Source organism: Acanthochromis polyacanthus, chromosome 3 (assembly GCF_021347895.1).
Source record: "Acanthochromis polyacanthus isolate Apoly-LR-REF ecotype Palm Island chromosome 3, KAUST_Apoly_ChrSc, whole genome shotgun sequence".
Classification (NCBI taxonomy): Eukaryota; Metazoa; Chordata; class Actinopteri; family Pomacentridae; genus Acanthochromis; species Acanthochromis polyacanthus.
In genome coordinates this window covers 27,547,449-27,563,491 of record NC_067115.1, presented here as the reverse complement: position 1 = coordinate 27,563,491, position 16,043 = coordinate 27,547,449, and the positions used below count along the sequence as shown (strand labels likewise).

Genomic DNA, 16,043 nt, shown 5'->3' with positions numbered 1-16,043 from the left:
ATGGTGTTAAAAGGTTAACTGATGATGAGAAAACCCCTGTGAAATTATGCTAACACATGAATTAAAGTGTGAGTTTTCATGGTAAACATGAAATTGCCTGGGTGACCCCAAATTATTCAACGGTAGTGTACATCCTGTGTCCCACACGCTCTATTCAACCTAATATTCAGCCAGTAGGTCAGACGCATAGGAGCCAGGATTCACAGGATAAAGCCCTTAAAAATGACTCCCATAAGAGAAGGGACGCATTTGGATCTAGGTCAGGTTGAGTTGCAGTCGCTGTAACGTTGCAGGAGCTGTGTCACTGACCAAAGCTCAGTCTACAACCAGAGGATAGGTTCCAGTTCTGCTGCAGATTGTTAAAACACACACATTTCTAAATGCTTTATATAATGCAAAATCAAAGCAAGTGTAACCTTCTCTTCTCTGTGTCGTATTTACTCAGCCGACACAGATCTTTTTTGTTCTTTACGGTCATTAAATAAGACACAAAATCTTCCGTATTACAAGACTTGTACTTCCCTCTCTCAGAATGCATAAACAAAAGGGCAGAATGCAGAAACATTCAATGCATGAGCAGTACAAGAGGGAGCACCTACCTTTACAGTCAAAAAAAAGAACACAAATCTACAGAAATGCATATATTACAATGGGAAAGTGAACTTCTAAGTACAATTGTATTACATTAAAACACACAAATTACAATAGCACAATCTCGATTACCTCGCTCTAGGAACACATAAACAAAAGGGGAGAGGTAAAGTGGGAAAAACAAATTCATAGAACGGGACAGGGTGACTAAAAGTGTATGTGGGGTACAAAAATCCCCCCCAGTGAAGGTTCCACTCAACTGAGAGACAGACCAAACTTTGTGTGATCATAATTATAACAATAAACATAATAGCAATAAAAGAACAATAAAATAATATATATCTATGGTATAATATATCTGACTAATACATATATATTTAACCCACATCCACTGCTGCACCACTGACCGTTACACAAGCATCAAAATCCTATTTAAGAAAGCAAAATATCAAGATAAAAATCATTAATATGGAGAAAAATGAAGTGAAAAATTAAGACAAAATTCAGTAGTAATTAATAATAATAGCTGGATTTAACCAGATATAGAGTTATTGTTTGTTTACAGTTCAGTTTTAGGCTGCAGTGAATTCAACAAACTACAGTAAAGTTGGAATACATTTAAAAACATCAAGAAGTCGCTTCTTTCTGCTGCATAGTAACTTAAAAGAGCTTTGCTTTGTTTGGGTCTAACAGAAACGGATATAAAGAATTGATCAGTTTAGGGTTGATAAATATTGTTAATATTATCCGCATTGATTAGGCAAGGCAAGTTTATTTGTACAGCACAATTCAGCACAAGGTCATTCAAAGTGCTTTACATAAACATTAAAACCAGCAAGACAGCAATAAAATAAAAAAAAGAAATAAAATTCAAATACAAAAATATATAAAATCCATCTTAAAAGAAGAAATATATAAAAAGTAAAAGCAATAGCGTATAACATATAGCAGTACTAACGACTTGCTACACAATGGAGTAGGTAGTATTTTATTCTACAAGTGCGCTGCAGTAAACAGAATTGTGATTTAACCAGCTAATGTCCTCTCGTTGTTGAGGTATTTACACTTTGTTTACCAGTGTAGATGATAAAAAAAACAAGTCATACATTGCTGCAAGTGCTGTTCTCTTTTTGTTCTGCGTGTCTCTCCATTATTTGTCTATTATAATGTCTCAGTTCTTTCTCTCATATTCGATTTTGTGCTGAGCCAAGTTAGACACCCTGCACAATTCCGATCCGCCACAGATTGTGCATTTCTCTGTTAACTTCTCGCCATGCCAAGATCCTTAAACTCACTGCTGCAGCCTTCCATTTTTTTTCCGCCTTCTGTTGAGTTTCTAAATACCAGGTGGGCCCGGGCAGTCTGGAAAAAACATGAAGTGAAAATGGGCCAGAGCTCGATGACAAATTCATATGAACTGCCATGACAGCCCCCATTAAGTAAAAAGATTTTTCTCACGTAAATCTCAACATGTTACTGGCATTCCTCTGCTCTGACGTAGTTCTCCTTATTGGGAGAATCTCTGCCAGGTCTGATTGGATGGTATGTATCTACAAGCACACAGGGGTTTTTTTTCCCTTTTTTCTCAGCATGTAACACACAGTTTGGCTTTTTTAGTTCATTTGGCAATCTTGAGCGTAGGTGGCATGTGTGTGAGAGAATAAGAGTGAGAGAGAGAGATAGAGGAAAAGAGAGTGAGAGTGTAAGCAATGGTTCATAGCCCCGATGGTTTCGAGCAGACGCCTTCCAAGGCCAAAGATGACATGAGTCATCCAGGAGCATTCTCGCCGGGACGAATAAGCCAGGCTCGGATTGGACACGTGGTACAATGGACAGAGAGAAAAGAAGAGAAGAAAAGAGAATTATGTAATCACAATTAGTGTCTTGCTGAAGGTTGGCGCCACCGTGTGACAGAATATCATTTAGCACTGTTTAAGGGCATTTATGTGTATTTTGTTAGGAAAATTGCTTTAGAAGGACAGCTTGGAGTTAGTCACTTGATTGAACAAAAAAATAATCAAAAGTCATATAATGATCATAGTAAGTAGAGCAATTAGAGGTGCTTCACAAAAAGCAAACATAAAAGATAACCGTGACAATAAAGAAACAGGAAAACACAGTATATACAAATGGTTTATGGTCACTCTAGAATTGGAGGACATTTGGGCTTCAAAATTTTTGACAAAAACAAACCTTCTCTTTTACAATTTTCTGCTGGATATTCATCAATAATAGGTAATAAACTATCAAAGGCTTGATTGGTTCAGCTTACACATCAATGATACCATTTTTATTCCATGTTTTATTTGTTGTTTGCTAACCCTACTCTAATCACAGTAACAGGGTTGCTAATCCATGCTAATGTTAGCTTTTTCTCAGCAGTAGAAGCTAGATATTTAGCTAGCTGTTACTGCTGACCAAGAGGACAGACTGACTGATGGAAAAAGTCAAATTAATTTGTCTCATCCTGATAATATGCATAACAAGGTGTGTGAGGTAGAGTGAAACATTCAATAAAGGCTGACAATGTTATGAAAATATGAAAAATAGAAGAGAGGACATAGCTTTGCTCTACCCATTCTTTTGGAAAACTGTATGATGATTTTAATTCCAGTGTTTCATGTGATTCACTGTTTTCTTTTTCTTATACCAGTTAAAAAGGTTATGCTAACAGGGTTGTTGTGGGACACACATTCCATGCATAATGATTATTATTTAAATATTATTAGATTCAGAAATATTCAGAAATTTGTTCCCATAATGACAAGAAGCATAAATAAAAAATAATACCAAAAAAGGAGATTTAAATTTTATTTTAGCTGTTCTGTTTGAGATTCAGTGTGGTCATCAGGGGCGTGGAACAAGAGAAAAATGTAATTTTAGGGGGAACTCCAGAACTTATTTGGTATTTTAAAAACATTTTCAAACATTCTTTTCTCCTATTTTTTTTTTTCTTTTTTAGATTTGGTCTCAGGAAAAGTACATTTGCACAACAACTGCATGTTTTGAGTATTTTGAGAGAGTGTAGACTGAACAAACCGGTAAAGAAAGCCATCTCTGTCCTGGGCTTCCCCCTTGATCTTGTGGAGGTGGTGTTAGACAGGAGGATGATGACAAAGCTGTTGTCTATCATGGAGGACGCCTCCCTCCCCCTGCGGGAAACAGTAAGATCACTGGGAAGCTCCTTCAGTGAGAGACTGCTTCACCCGCGGTGTCTGAAGAAGAAATACCGCAGGTCCTTCCTTCCTGCTGCAGTCAGACTGTACTATCAAGCTCCCAGTAGTTCAGCTCACCCACTAGCTGTGCAACAAAAATGTATATAAGAACACTGTGCAGTTTCTCAGAATTTTTTCTGTACACATTTATATTTCTTTTAGAAGAAGAAAATGACTATATCTGTGTGCATTGTGTGCTGCTCTTTTTCTTTTCTTGCACTATTTTTTGTATTCGCTGCTGTAACACTAATAATTCCCTTCCTGCAGGATCAGTAAAGGTTTAATCTATCTATCCATCCATCCATGCATCCATCCATCTCTGTTCAACTGCAGTAACTTAAACATATTTTATAACTGTGCTAAAGGGTTTAAAGGCTCTTTTCTTGCCACAGGGCGGTCTGAAGGGGTCTACAGCAAGCCTTGCCGCCATGAAAAGAGCCCGTCCAAATCCAACGAGGTGATCAGCCCAGAGATCCTGAAGATGCGTGCAGCTCTCTTCTGTATCTTCACCTACTTGGACACCAAAACCCTGCTGAGAGCTGCTGAAGTCTGCCGCAACTGGAAGTTTGTGGCCCGTCACCCGGCAGTGTGGACCAGAGTGCTGCTAGAGAACGCTCGCATTTCTTCCAAGGTGAACATGGAGATGTTGCATACAGGTTGCTGCCAAGAGGACTTGCAAAGCAGAAGCATGTGGTTCAGTTACTGCAATTGTTGTCACAATATTTTCTCTCTCTCTGTGTCTTTTCTTAGTTCCTGGGCACATTGTCTCAGTGGTGTACTCAGACGCACTCTCTAATCCTGCAAAACCTCAAACCAAGACAGCGGGGCAAGAAGGAAACCAAGGAGGACTACCTTAAAAGCACACGGTGAGACACACATAGAGTAGAAACAGCACAGGTTTTTATTGCCTAGTCACTCTGAGGTGGTCATCACGGCACTGTGTATTGTTTTGGCTTCATTCGACACACTGCCTTGCAAAGTGAGTGACATGCCGAATGACTCCACAAACAGTGACTGATGAGAGGAAGCCAACAGGAAGAACGCGAGTGATGAATACTGACATTTTTGTGCTGTCTGATTATGCTCAGCATGTAAAATATCAGCCTTCATTTCCTGGAAGAGGACAAGCAGAGGTTTTGATTTGAGTGGGAAAAGCAAAGTTGTTTGTGTGAAGGAGACAGATTATACAACAGAAGGTGCTCTTAGACGCTACAGAGGCATGCTGCTTCTTGCACATAGTGCTGCAAACATTATGGGAACATTTGGATAATGTGCTCATGATGGTGGAAGTGCTGCCGCAGCTGAAGTGCTGAAGGACAGAAGAATGACTTGTCTATTTACCATCCTTTCCATTTTTATTGAAGTGGCTGTCTGGAAGAGGGTCTGGAGGCATTGTTAAAGGCCACAGGAAGTAACCTGCTGATACTGAAGATTTCTCACTGCCCCAACCTGCTGACTGATCGCTCTCTCTGGCTGGCCAGCTGCTACTGCCGGGCCCTTCAGGCTGTAACCTACAGGTGAACATCACACTTTTGTTTTCTCTCTTTGTTGATTTCATGGCCTAATGAGGATTTTCTTTGTTAAGCACTTTGCTACTGTGCTGTGAAAGATGCTACACACGTGGACAAAATTGTTGGTACCCCTCAGTTAAAGAAGGAAAAACCCACAATTCTCACTGAAATCACTTGAAACTCACAAAAGTAACAATAAATAAAAATTTATTGAAAATTAAATAATCAAAAACAGCCATCACTTTTGAATTGTTGATTAACATAATTATTTAAAAAAAACAAACTAATGAAACAGGCCTGGACAAAAATGATGGTACCTCTATAAAAGATTGAAAACTATTTGACCAGAGTGACATGATTAACTCAGGTGTGTCATTTAATTGACATCACAGGTGTTTCCAAACTCATAATCAGTCAGTCTGCCTATTTAAAGGGAGACAAGTAGTCACCCTGCTGTTTGGTGAAAAGGTATGTACCACACTGAACATGGACAACAGAAAGCGAAGGAGAGAATTGTCCCAGGACATCCGAAAAAAAATTATAGACAAACATCTTAAAGGTAAAGGCTATAAGACCATCTCTAAACAGCTTGAAGTTCCTGTGACAACAGTGGCTCATATTATTCAGAAGTTCAAGACCCACGGGACAGTAGCCAACCTCCCTGGACGTGGCCGCAAGAGGAAAATTGATGACAAATTGAAGAGACGGATCGTTGGAATTGTATCCAAAGAGCCCAGAGCAACCTCCAAAGAAATTAAAGGTGAACTCCAAGGCCAAGGTACATCAGTGTCAGATCGCACCATTCGTCGTTGTTTGAGCCAAAGTGGACTTCATGGGAGACGACCAAGGAGGACACCACTGCTGAAAAAAACTCATAAAAAAGCCAGACTGGAATTTGCAAAAATGCATGTTGACAAGCCACAAAGCTTCTGGGAGAATGTCCTTTGGACAGATGAGACCAAACTGGAGCTTTTTGGTAAGGCACATCAACTCTATGTTCATAGACTCAAAAACCAAGCATACGAAGAAAAGAACACTGTCCCTACGGTGAAACATGGAGGAGGCTCAGTAATGTTTTGGGGCTGCTTTGCTGCATCTGGCACAGGGTGTCTTGAAAGTGTGCAAGGTAAGATGAAATCTGAAGACTATCAAGGTATTCTGGAGAGAAATGTGCTGCCTAGTGTCAGAAAGCTTGGTCTCAGTCGCAGGTCATGGGTCTTCCAACAGGACAACGATCCAAAACACACAGCCAAAAACACCCAAGAATGGCTGAGAGAAAAGCGTTGGACTATTCTAAAGTGGCCTTCTATGAGCCCAGATCTGAATCCCATTGAACATATGTGGAAGGAGCTGAAACATGCCATTTGGAGAAGACACCCATCAAACCTGAGACAACTGGAGCTGTTTGCTCATGAGGAGTGGGCCAAAATACCTGTTGACAGCTGCAGAACGCTCATTGACAAATACAGAAATCGTTTAATTGCAGTGATTGCCTCAAAAGGTTGTGCAACAAAATATTAAGTTGTGGGTACCATCATTTTTGTCCAGCCCTATTTCATTAGTTTGTTTTTTTAAATAATTATGTTAATCAACAATTCAAAAGTGATGGCTGATTTTGATTATTTAATTTTCAATAAATTTTTATTTATTGTTACTTTTGTGAGTTTCAAGTGATTTCAGTGAGAATTGTGGGTTTTTCCTTCTTTAACTGAGGGGTACCAACAATTTTGTCCACGTGTGTATATGAATTAACTTTACTTACCTACTGAGATCCCTTGACCACTCTGTGAAGAAATGCTCTCTTATCAATCACCTTATATACACCGATCAGGCATAATCTTATGACCACCTGCCTAGTATTGTGTTGGTCTCCTTTATGATGCTGAAACTCCTCTGACCCAGTGGGGCATGGACACATGGACCTCTGGGGATGTCTTGTGTCATGGGGAAGGGGGTTGCAGGGTGGAACCTCCCAAGATCAGGCTTATCCTGACACATCCCACAGATGCTCAGTAGGATTTGTATCTGTAGAGTGTGGAACCCGGATGAACACCTTAGTTCTGTCGTGCTCCCCGGGCCACTCCTGAGCAGTTTTTGCAGTGTGTCAGGGTGCATTGTCCTGCTGAGGGTGGCAACTGGCATCAAAGATGGTGGAGGGGTTTCATGGGGGGTAAATGTCAAACATTCACGTGAATGTCAGGACTCAAGGTTTCCCAGCAGAACGTTGCATTACAACAAGATGATCGATGTTATTCACTTCACCTGTCAGTGGTCATAATGTTGTGGTTGATTGGTGTACACTACTGTTCAAACGTTTAGGGTCACTCAGACAATTTCATGTTTTCCATGAAAACTCACACTTTTATTCATGTGCTAACATAACTGCATAAGGGTTTTCTAATCATCAATTAGTCTTTCAACACCATTAGCTAACACAATGTAGCATTAGAACATAGGAGTGATGGTTGCTGGAAATGTTTCTCTGTACCTCTATGGAGATATTCCATTAAAAAACAGCCGTTTCCAGCTGGAATAGTCATTTACCACATTAACAATGTTAAGACTGTGTTTCTGATTCATTTAATGTTAACTTTATTGAACAAAAAGGCTTTTCTTTCAAAATTAAGGACATTTCTAAGTGACCCCAAACTTTAAAACAATGGTGTACATCATATTGCATCTAATGTGGATGTTAATTGCACATGTTTATCTTGTTCCAGGAGTGCCACAGATCCAGTTGGACAGGAGGTGATCTGGGCCCTTGGAGCAGGTTGTAGAGACATCATTTCCCTGCAGGTGGCTCCACTGCATCCATGGTAATAAATGCAGAAATATGCAGTGTCTCTGCTAAAGTAACTCGAACTATCATCTGTTATGATAACCTTGCTAACAAAGGTATGAATGTGCATTTTGGGGAACGTTTGTTTCTTTCAGCCAACAACCTGCTCGCTTTAGTAACCGATGCCTGCAAACCATCGGAAGATGCTGGCCGCATCTCCGTGCTCTTGGAGTGGGAGGAGCTGGATGTGGGATTCAAGGACTGGCCTCACTGGGTAAAAAATAATTCCACTTGTACTTGGATGAACTCCAACACTTTCAACTACAGTGTGAAAATACATTATTCACATTACTGCCACACTAATTCATGAACTGTAGTTGCAGACAGGGCTGCACAGTGGAGTAGTGGTTAGCACTTTCGCCTTGCAGCAAGAAGATCCAGTTCAAGTCCCAGCCTGGGCGTGGGATCTTTCTGCATGGAGTTTGCATGTTCTCCCTGTCCCCCTGGGTTTTCTCCGGGTACCCCGGCTTCCTCCCACATACCAAAAATATGCTGAGGTTAATTGGTTACTCTAAATTGCCCATAGGTGTGAATGTGAGTGTGATTGTGTGTCTGTATATGTAGCCCTGTGACAGACTGGCATCCTGTCCAGGGTGTCCCCTGCCTTCACCCGAGTCAGCTGGGATAGGCTGCAGTCCCCCCCACGACCCTAGTGAGGATAAAGCGGTGTGTAAAGAATGGATGGATGCATAGTTGCAGACAGCCTCGATTTCATCAATGTTTTTCTCATATTTGATGTTTGAATCCAATTGCATATTCTCGGATGTCTCCTTTTCTTGCTCCATTTCTAGCTAAATAAAAAAATGTGCTGCATTTCAACATTCTGTGTCATTTCTAAATTCTCCTTTATCTCCCCCACCTGTGCAGCGAGGAACTGCATGCGCCTGCAGGTGCTGGAGTTGGACCATGTGAGTGAAATCAACCAGGAGGTGGCAGCAGAGGTTTGCAGAGAAGGTCTGAAGGGCCTCGAGATGCTGGTGCTCACCTCCACACCAGTCACCCCGAAAGCCCTGCTACACTTCAACAGTGAGTATGAAACCCACTTTGTACACAGTGGTGCCTTCATTATGCTTCACATGCCACATATATTACACAAAAAGAAATCAAAAGTGCTTTTACTATGTCCTAAATGTGCATATCTAACGTCTAATTTGATATGAGAACACTGGATAAGCTGTACTCTTTAAATTCTCTTTCCAATCACATAGGTGTCTGCCGCAACCTGAAGTCCATCGTGGTTCAGATTGGTATAGAAGACTACTTTGAGGACCCCAACAGCCCCGAAGCTAGAAAATTGTTTGATGAGATGGTTAACAAGCTGCAGGTAACAGCACCTCTAAACACTTTTTATTTTGACTAACATACAGATATTTCAGCTGATGAAACATACAGCACAGTTAATCCTCAGATCCCCAAATAAAAACCTGTGCTCATCAATGCAACTGTGGTCATGTAGCAAAAAGTCTGGATTTTAGCAGAGCTAGGCTGAACTGCAGTCCGTGTTTAAACAGATTAAGCAGCTAAATGTTGCTTCTCGTTTTTTTTCCCTCAATTCTTGTTAAATGAATGATCAAAATAAATCAGCTTTACTTTTATTTTATGATTTTTGCCTTTATGACTTTGTATATTGCACAGAATACATTTTTCATTTCTCTGGAGTTGTAGTCATGGCTGTGCTGTTTCCATAGAAGTGTATGACTTCATCTTTATATTACAGAGAAAAAGGAGTTGACTGTGACTAAAAATGTTACCAGAAACGCTCAGACACTGCCAGAGGGTTAACACACAAAGTCAAGTTGCAGATACATTCTCATGAGCAACAAGCATACAGAATCCCATAACCTTTATTCTAATGAAGGGGTGTCAAACATATGGCCCGCGGGTCAAAACCGGCTCGTGGGACAACTTTAGAAAGAGTAAAAATTACAGAGAACACAGTAACTGCAAATTGTAAATTTGTAAAACTAAGTTTAAAATAATTTCTAGGTCTTTTGATCATAAAGTAAAATACTATATTGTTGAGTTCCAGATACCTGGGACTATAAATGTTTTGCGCCTTTGTAAATACACTGCGATCTGTTAGTTGTAATGTGTAAATGATGAACTGAGGCATACTATTGTTAAAATTTCTCGTTTTTCTTCAGAAATTTGAGGCTGTTCGTAATGTTTTGTAAGAAGATGGTTCAGTAACTGTGAACATCTTCAGAATGTACTTTTTTGCACTAAAACAATGGGGAAAATTCGAAGTTGTGGTTATTTATATGGTATTATGCTGTGATTTAACTGGTCCGGCCCACTTGAGAGCAAAACTAGTCCCATCTCCAATTGAGTGTCTTTTCTACTTTAGATGTGGTTGACAATTTATTCTAAAGTTGTATTGCCAGCACAGCATGGGTTTGTTCAAATTCAACTGTTTGTGTTTCTAAATAGTAAAACAAAAACTATGACTTATTCTTAATTTGTTGTTTGTTGATTTTTCTCGATTCTCCCACCCTTACCTTCCCTATAGTTTCATATTTTTGACCATAGTAGTACTGTCTGGTTAACATTTCCTTTATCAGAGTGGTCCCTGAGCTACAATGAGTTTGACACCCTTGTTCTAACGCCACACTCAGGCTGAACCTTTAGGGATCAGATAAGAATCTTTCCCCATATTTTGAACCACACAGGTATTATTCTATGTGCACATTTAGAACCCTGAATGAAAGAAAGATGCTGTTTTTGCCTTCAGTGAGCTCACACTCTGGTTACTGTTTTACTGATTATACTGCCATCCGTCCAGTGCAGTGTTGAATGTGTGAAGGTAATGACTAACAGTGAAGTTAACTTCATTAACTATGGATTTTTTTTCTTTTTTTAGTCGTCATGTCCTTGTATCCCTGGAGTTTTGCACCGCTGTTTACACATTACCGACAGTAAAGCCAGTAGTTAAGTGGATATACTGCATCTATTTTTGTCACAATTACCTACCATTTAAACCATGACTCAGTCCTTGAACTCCCAGCGGTGTTTGTTTGTTGATGTGCTGTTGCTAACTCACACAAGCAGAAGCTTACAGTGAGAGGATCCACTCATCCTTACAACCAGCCACAGACGGAGCTTTAAAAGCTGTTGAATCACAGGTTGTTATGCCTCCGTGCCGCTGACGGCTGAGGAATCATGTTTTCTGGTTGTCTGTTCCACCTCATGAGTGCATGAAGTCACTGTGACCTCACAAAACGTGTTTTTGGTCTTACCTCAAGAATTCAGCAGTCCAATCGATGTCATACAAATGTTTATTGGGATGAAAGAATAAGGTGATGACATTTTATATCCCAAAGGTCAAGTCTGGATGTAACTGTATCTTGACTGGCTGGTAAATATAATTTGAAAAAAAGTTCTCTAGAGGTGCAGCTTATTGAGCAAACAAGTCATCCTTAAGCTGCCGCAACTCAGTGCGTTAGTTATTGTACACACTGTAAAATCAAGATAATAAAGTATGATAAAGTAATTCGAAATAGAATATATAATACCAGTCAAACGTTTGGGGTCACTTCGAAATGTCCTTATTTTTGAAAGAAAAGCAATTTCATTCAATGATGATAACATTGAATTATCAGAAATGCAGTCTAGACATTGTTAATGTGGTAAATGATTATTCTAGCTGGAAACAACTGATTTTTAATGGAATATCTCCATAGGGGTACAGAGGAACATTTCCAGCAGCCATCACTCCTGTGTTCTAATGCTACATTGTTAACTAAAATGGCTAATTGATAATTAGAAAACCCTTGTGCAATAATGGTAGCACATGAATGAAAGTGTGAGTTTTCATGGAAAACATGAAATTGTGTGTGACGCCAAACGTTGAACAGTTGCTTAGATTGTCAGGTATTCGGCAATCAGAAAAAAACCACAGAGAGAAAATGAGATGCTGACATCTCTCTTTTCTTTGTTCTTTCAGGCTCTGAAAAAGAGACCTGGCTTCTCCAAAATCCTCCATGTGAAAGCAGACAGTCTCTGCTAACATCTTTCGTGCAGATTCGTCAAGTCTTGGAGAGGCGCCATCATGGCTCCGGTCAATCGAAAAGACTCAGCTGTTTTGAGCCCGCTTCCTGGGGTTGAATGCATCTGCAACACCAACAGAAACAACAGAAGATCCCTATGATGAACCAGAACCGGGGCTCAGTGTGCATATTCCAGAAGTACAAATCTTGAAAATTAGCTTGAAATCAACATGTCCTTATTTTCAGTTCGACTGTTGGACTCACGATGGCGCTGTGTAATACGACGAAGGGCCTGCTGTACACTCTAAAAACTCAACAACTGTCAGAATCCTCTTTCTCAGTCGTCTTTTGCTTTCATCATTCAAGTGGAATGAATTGTCGCACAGATCCATTTCTTGAAATGCCTGGAGTCAGGTGGTGGCGCTGTATTTCAACTGTCTAAGAGGAGCTTCACACAGCACCAGAGCCAAGAATGCATCCAAAAAAAGCAAACTTTCATCTGAAGTACATAAAATGTTGGCAGGTTTCTTGAGAGATCTTCAATTCTCTCATTCAAGGGTAAACAGGAGCTTTGTGTTGTGTCTGCGCGGATGAGTGAATGAATAAATACACTGAATGGCTTTCATTCAGCCTTTCCTGCTCTACCGCACGCTGAACACCGGACAATGAGCAACTGTGAACACTTACTGCTTCCACCCAGAACAGAAATGTGCTGCAGCAGCTCTAGGCGTTGTGGAGAGAGCGACAGACAGGACAGCCTCCCTGCAGCACACAGTCTTCTAGACACTGCATGACAGCGATGCATTTTGCCTCTTCTACCATCCTCTGCTTCCTCATACGAACAAAAAAACCATGTCACAAATCCGGATTCGGTGTTTTTGATCATTGTAGTATCTCTGGGCCTGTTCGTCTTGGGAGAACAGGGAGCAGTATCCGATATTACTGGTGCCATTTGTGACGGTGTCTGTCCTCATTCCAGTGAGCGTTTTCTCCGATGTGCCATTATCGAATGCAGAGGGAAGGTGTTTGGTCGCTTCAACTAACATTGTTGGAGTTGGATTTGAGTGTGAGCAGCTCTTAAGGTGTTGTGTTTCATATAGTGCAAAGTCTCCAGGTGTGTTTACAGGTGTTGTAGTGTTTCTATGTCATCTGAATTTCATACTTTACCATACTAAACTGTGCCATTCCTATTTATAGGGCTTGTCCTGGCCGAGGTCTTGTACAATCCTAATTTATATTCATCAGCTGACATCCTCTGCCTCCCTCTGCTGGTGTTTCCATGCACTTACATAGCTGACACCCAGCTAGTGTGACACTTGTACCCTTTACAGGATGGAACAAGTATCACCTTCACTGTTTGGCAGAACCAAGAGATCAGGTCTTTGGTGTCACCTTCAAAATTAGGAAACTGATTTGGCTACAGTTCAGTGTACGCTGCAGAAATTCTCAAAGTATGAGTAGCAATACATGCAGTAGTGACTCTTACTGTACACGCATCTGCGCTGCATTTTGCTGATTTTATACATCCAGAACTACTTCATAATAACTACTAATCAGACTGTGAAAACAGTTGCATAATATGTTCCATGGCTCTGGAGGATCTGGTGGTAATCTCAGCTCGTAACTGAAATCCTGGGCTTTAAATTGTGGGTGTAGAGCGTTAAAGATGTGGGTGTTTACCAGGCATGCAGGGCCTAACAAAACCTGTGGAACAGAGGAGCAGGATCCAGTGTTTTTTAAAAAACTTTTATGCATACCACGGACCAAAAGTCAAGATTTCTCTCATTCTGCTGCGCTGATTTTTAACTCAAGCCCCCCAAACTTCATGAAAGTGCAATACTGAATCACTGGAGCAGCTGTTCAAGCAGAGCTCCTCGCAGTTTTATAATTGGTTTGAAAATGAATCACACATCAGGCAGAACATCATCTTCCACGCGACACATTTCCAGCAGATTGCTCACCTCTGCACGCCTCTGCGTTAGTCATGTGGGTTTGCTAAAATTTAAACAAACACTGATAATCGATGCTGTTAGCTGCTGGTTTCGGTCGCTACTTCGTCGACCAAACTCTTCATGAGGATTTGTGTAACTGCTTATTGTGGTAATGATGTTCCGGAACAGTCGTGGATGTCCATATCTTCATGTTCTTATCAGTATTGCATATTATTACCCTACACTGGTACCGATTGTCCACTCAGTTCTTTTAAAGGAAAAAGGTTTGTGAGAAACTTTGCTGACACAATAGAGAAAACACAAAGCACTTGTCGATTTTTGAGTTTTAGACAATCCTGCCTTCGTTATCAGCTACTCTGTACATAATGTTTGTAAAAAAACAAATATATATATATATAAATATATATAGCAAAATCAAGAAAAAAATGACCAACATTTGATGTTATATAATACTAAGGTCATACTTACTGAGTGGAAAAGGTGAAGTTTACAGGTCTTGATTCTGTAAGCGTTTTCTCTCCAAAGCTGAATGAAAGGTAAACATAGAGAATTATATTATGTATAACAGTAGTGTTGAAATTGCAGTTGTGTATTAGATACTTTATATTAAATGTGCATCAGAGTCATATAGAGATGGAAATTATTTAAGAAGAGGATAAAGATGATAATTCAGCTATTTATTTCTATAAAAAAAAAAGAGCGACGTGTATAATGTTGGCATGTTTGTGTTCACGCATCAATCATTAAGTTGCCTTCTTAACTGTTCTGCTACTGTGGCAAGAAAATTATTAGATGTTTAAAGAGCTTTGATTGCCTGCAGGTTAATAACGTTTCTCTTTATTTGATCCAGTCTGTTGTTGCACTAGTGAGAAAAAAAAAGCTATTTCAGATGTTTATTATAAGAGTGTTGTTTTTAATGTTCCGCTATTTCTCAGTATTTGACAAAATATGATGCACTTTTTTTCCTGAACACTTTTACCGGGCCCGTCAGTCATCCAGTTTCTGTCTGGCGATGTCTACTGATGTGGCACAAAGACAAAAGAACATTAAGGAACTCTTCGCTCACGTGATGGGTTCCGTGAGAGGAAGATTTTTGGAAACGTGCTGATAACTTACGAACTTCTACAAGTGAACAGACGAACAGTTTGTCTCTTTTCTCTGACACCATCTCTCTCATATCTCGCATCGGTTGGGAAGTTGAACCTGATTGAACTACATTCAAGTGCTTTTTTAGGTTGCCAATATGACCTTACGCTCACCCTTGTATTTGTTGTCGTTTTACTTTTGCATCACACTGTAAATTTCACCCTCACACCAACGGTACATTTGCTTTATTGTGAAAAACGACGTGCTGAAGGTGTGACAGAGCCTTTGTTGAGAATGCCAGAAAGCTCATTTTTTATTTTTTGTGGCTCCCGTCTCCGGTTTCTGCATCTCCAAATGTCAGCCTGACTAATGTCTAATTTATTTTATTGATTTAAAGTCTGAAGCATCACCTACGAACCAAGGTGCTTCCTCAGTCACATTTGTTTCTCTATTTATTTTCCTCAAATCAAGCGTCCTCTGTTGCCGTTAAACCAATTGATCACAGTGTGCAATAGAAAAACAGTGTCTGAACGTTCATGTTACCTCTGTGCATCTTTTGTGTATGAATGATTGTACTCTGCCCATTCATCAGAACAGTATTTTACACATTACCTCAACACTTAACTGGGCAATTAAGTGTGCAGTTTGTCTTTGTAATTTTTCATTTTATGACTGCCGTTGACAGGTACGCCCAGTGATCCATGAACTTCATTTCATTTTGCTCCGGTGACAAAATGACTTGTCGCTGAAAAAACACTTTCCCAAAAGATGATCAGCCTTCTACGATGACTGCAATAGATGGAAATGTTTTACTACTCATTTTCACTCATTTGTTGTCATCAATAAAATTGCTTTAAATTGTA

The 16,043-nt window shown here is 40.0% G+C and overlaps 1 protein-coding gene across 2 annotated transcripts in view; it reads left to right on the top strand.

Moving 5' to 3' along the window:
• fbxo41 (F-box protein 41) overlaps positions 1–16,043 on the top strand; it is a 71,288-nt gene extending 55,245 nt beyond the window's left edge. The window contains exons 7-14 of one of the 2 annotated variants that reach the window (XM_051945182.1): positions 4,199–4,437; positions 4,557–4,672; positions 5,171–5,323; positions 8,038–8,133; positions 8,252–8,370; positions 9,024–9,182; positions 9,365–9,480; positions 12,100–16,043. In XM_051945182.1, the coding sequence (XP_051801142.1) occupies positions 4,199–4,437; positions 4,557–4,672; positions 5,171–5,323; positions 8,038–8,133; positions 8,252–8,370; positions 9,024–9,182; positions 9,365–9,480; positions 12,100–12,162 (1,061 nt within the window). In that variant the 3' untranslated portion in view covers positions 12,163–16,043. The other variant, XM_051945181.1, reaches the window with a different exon arrangement.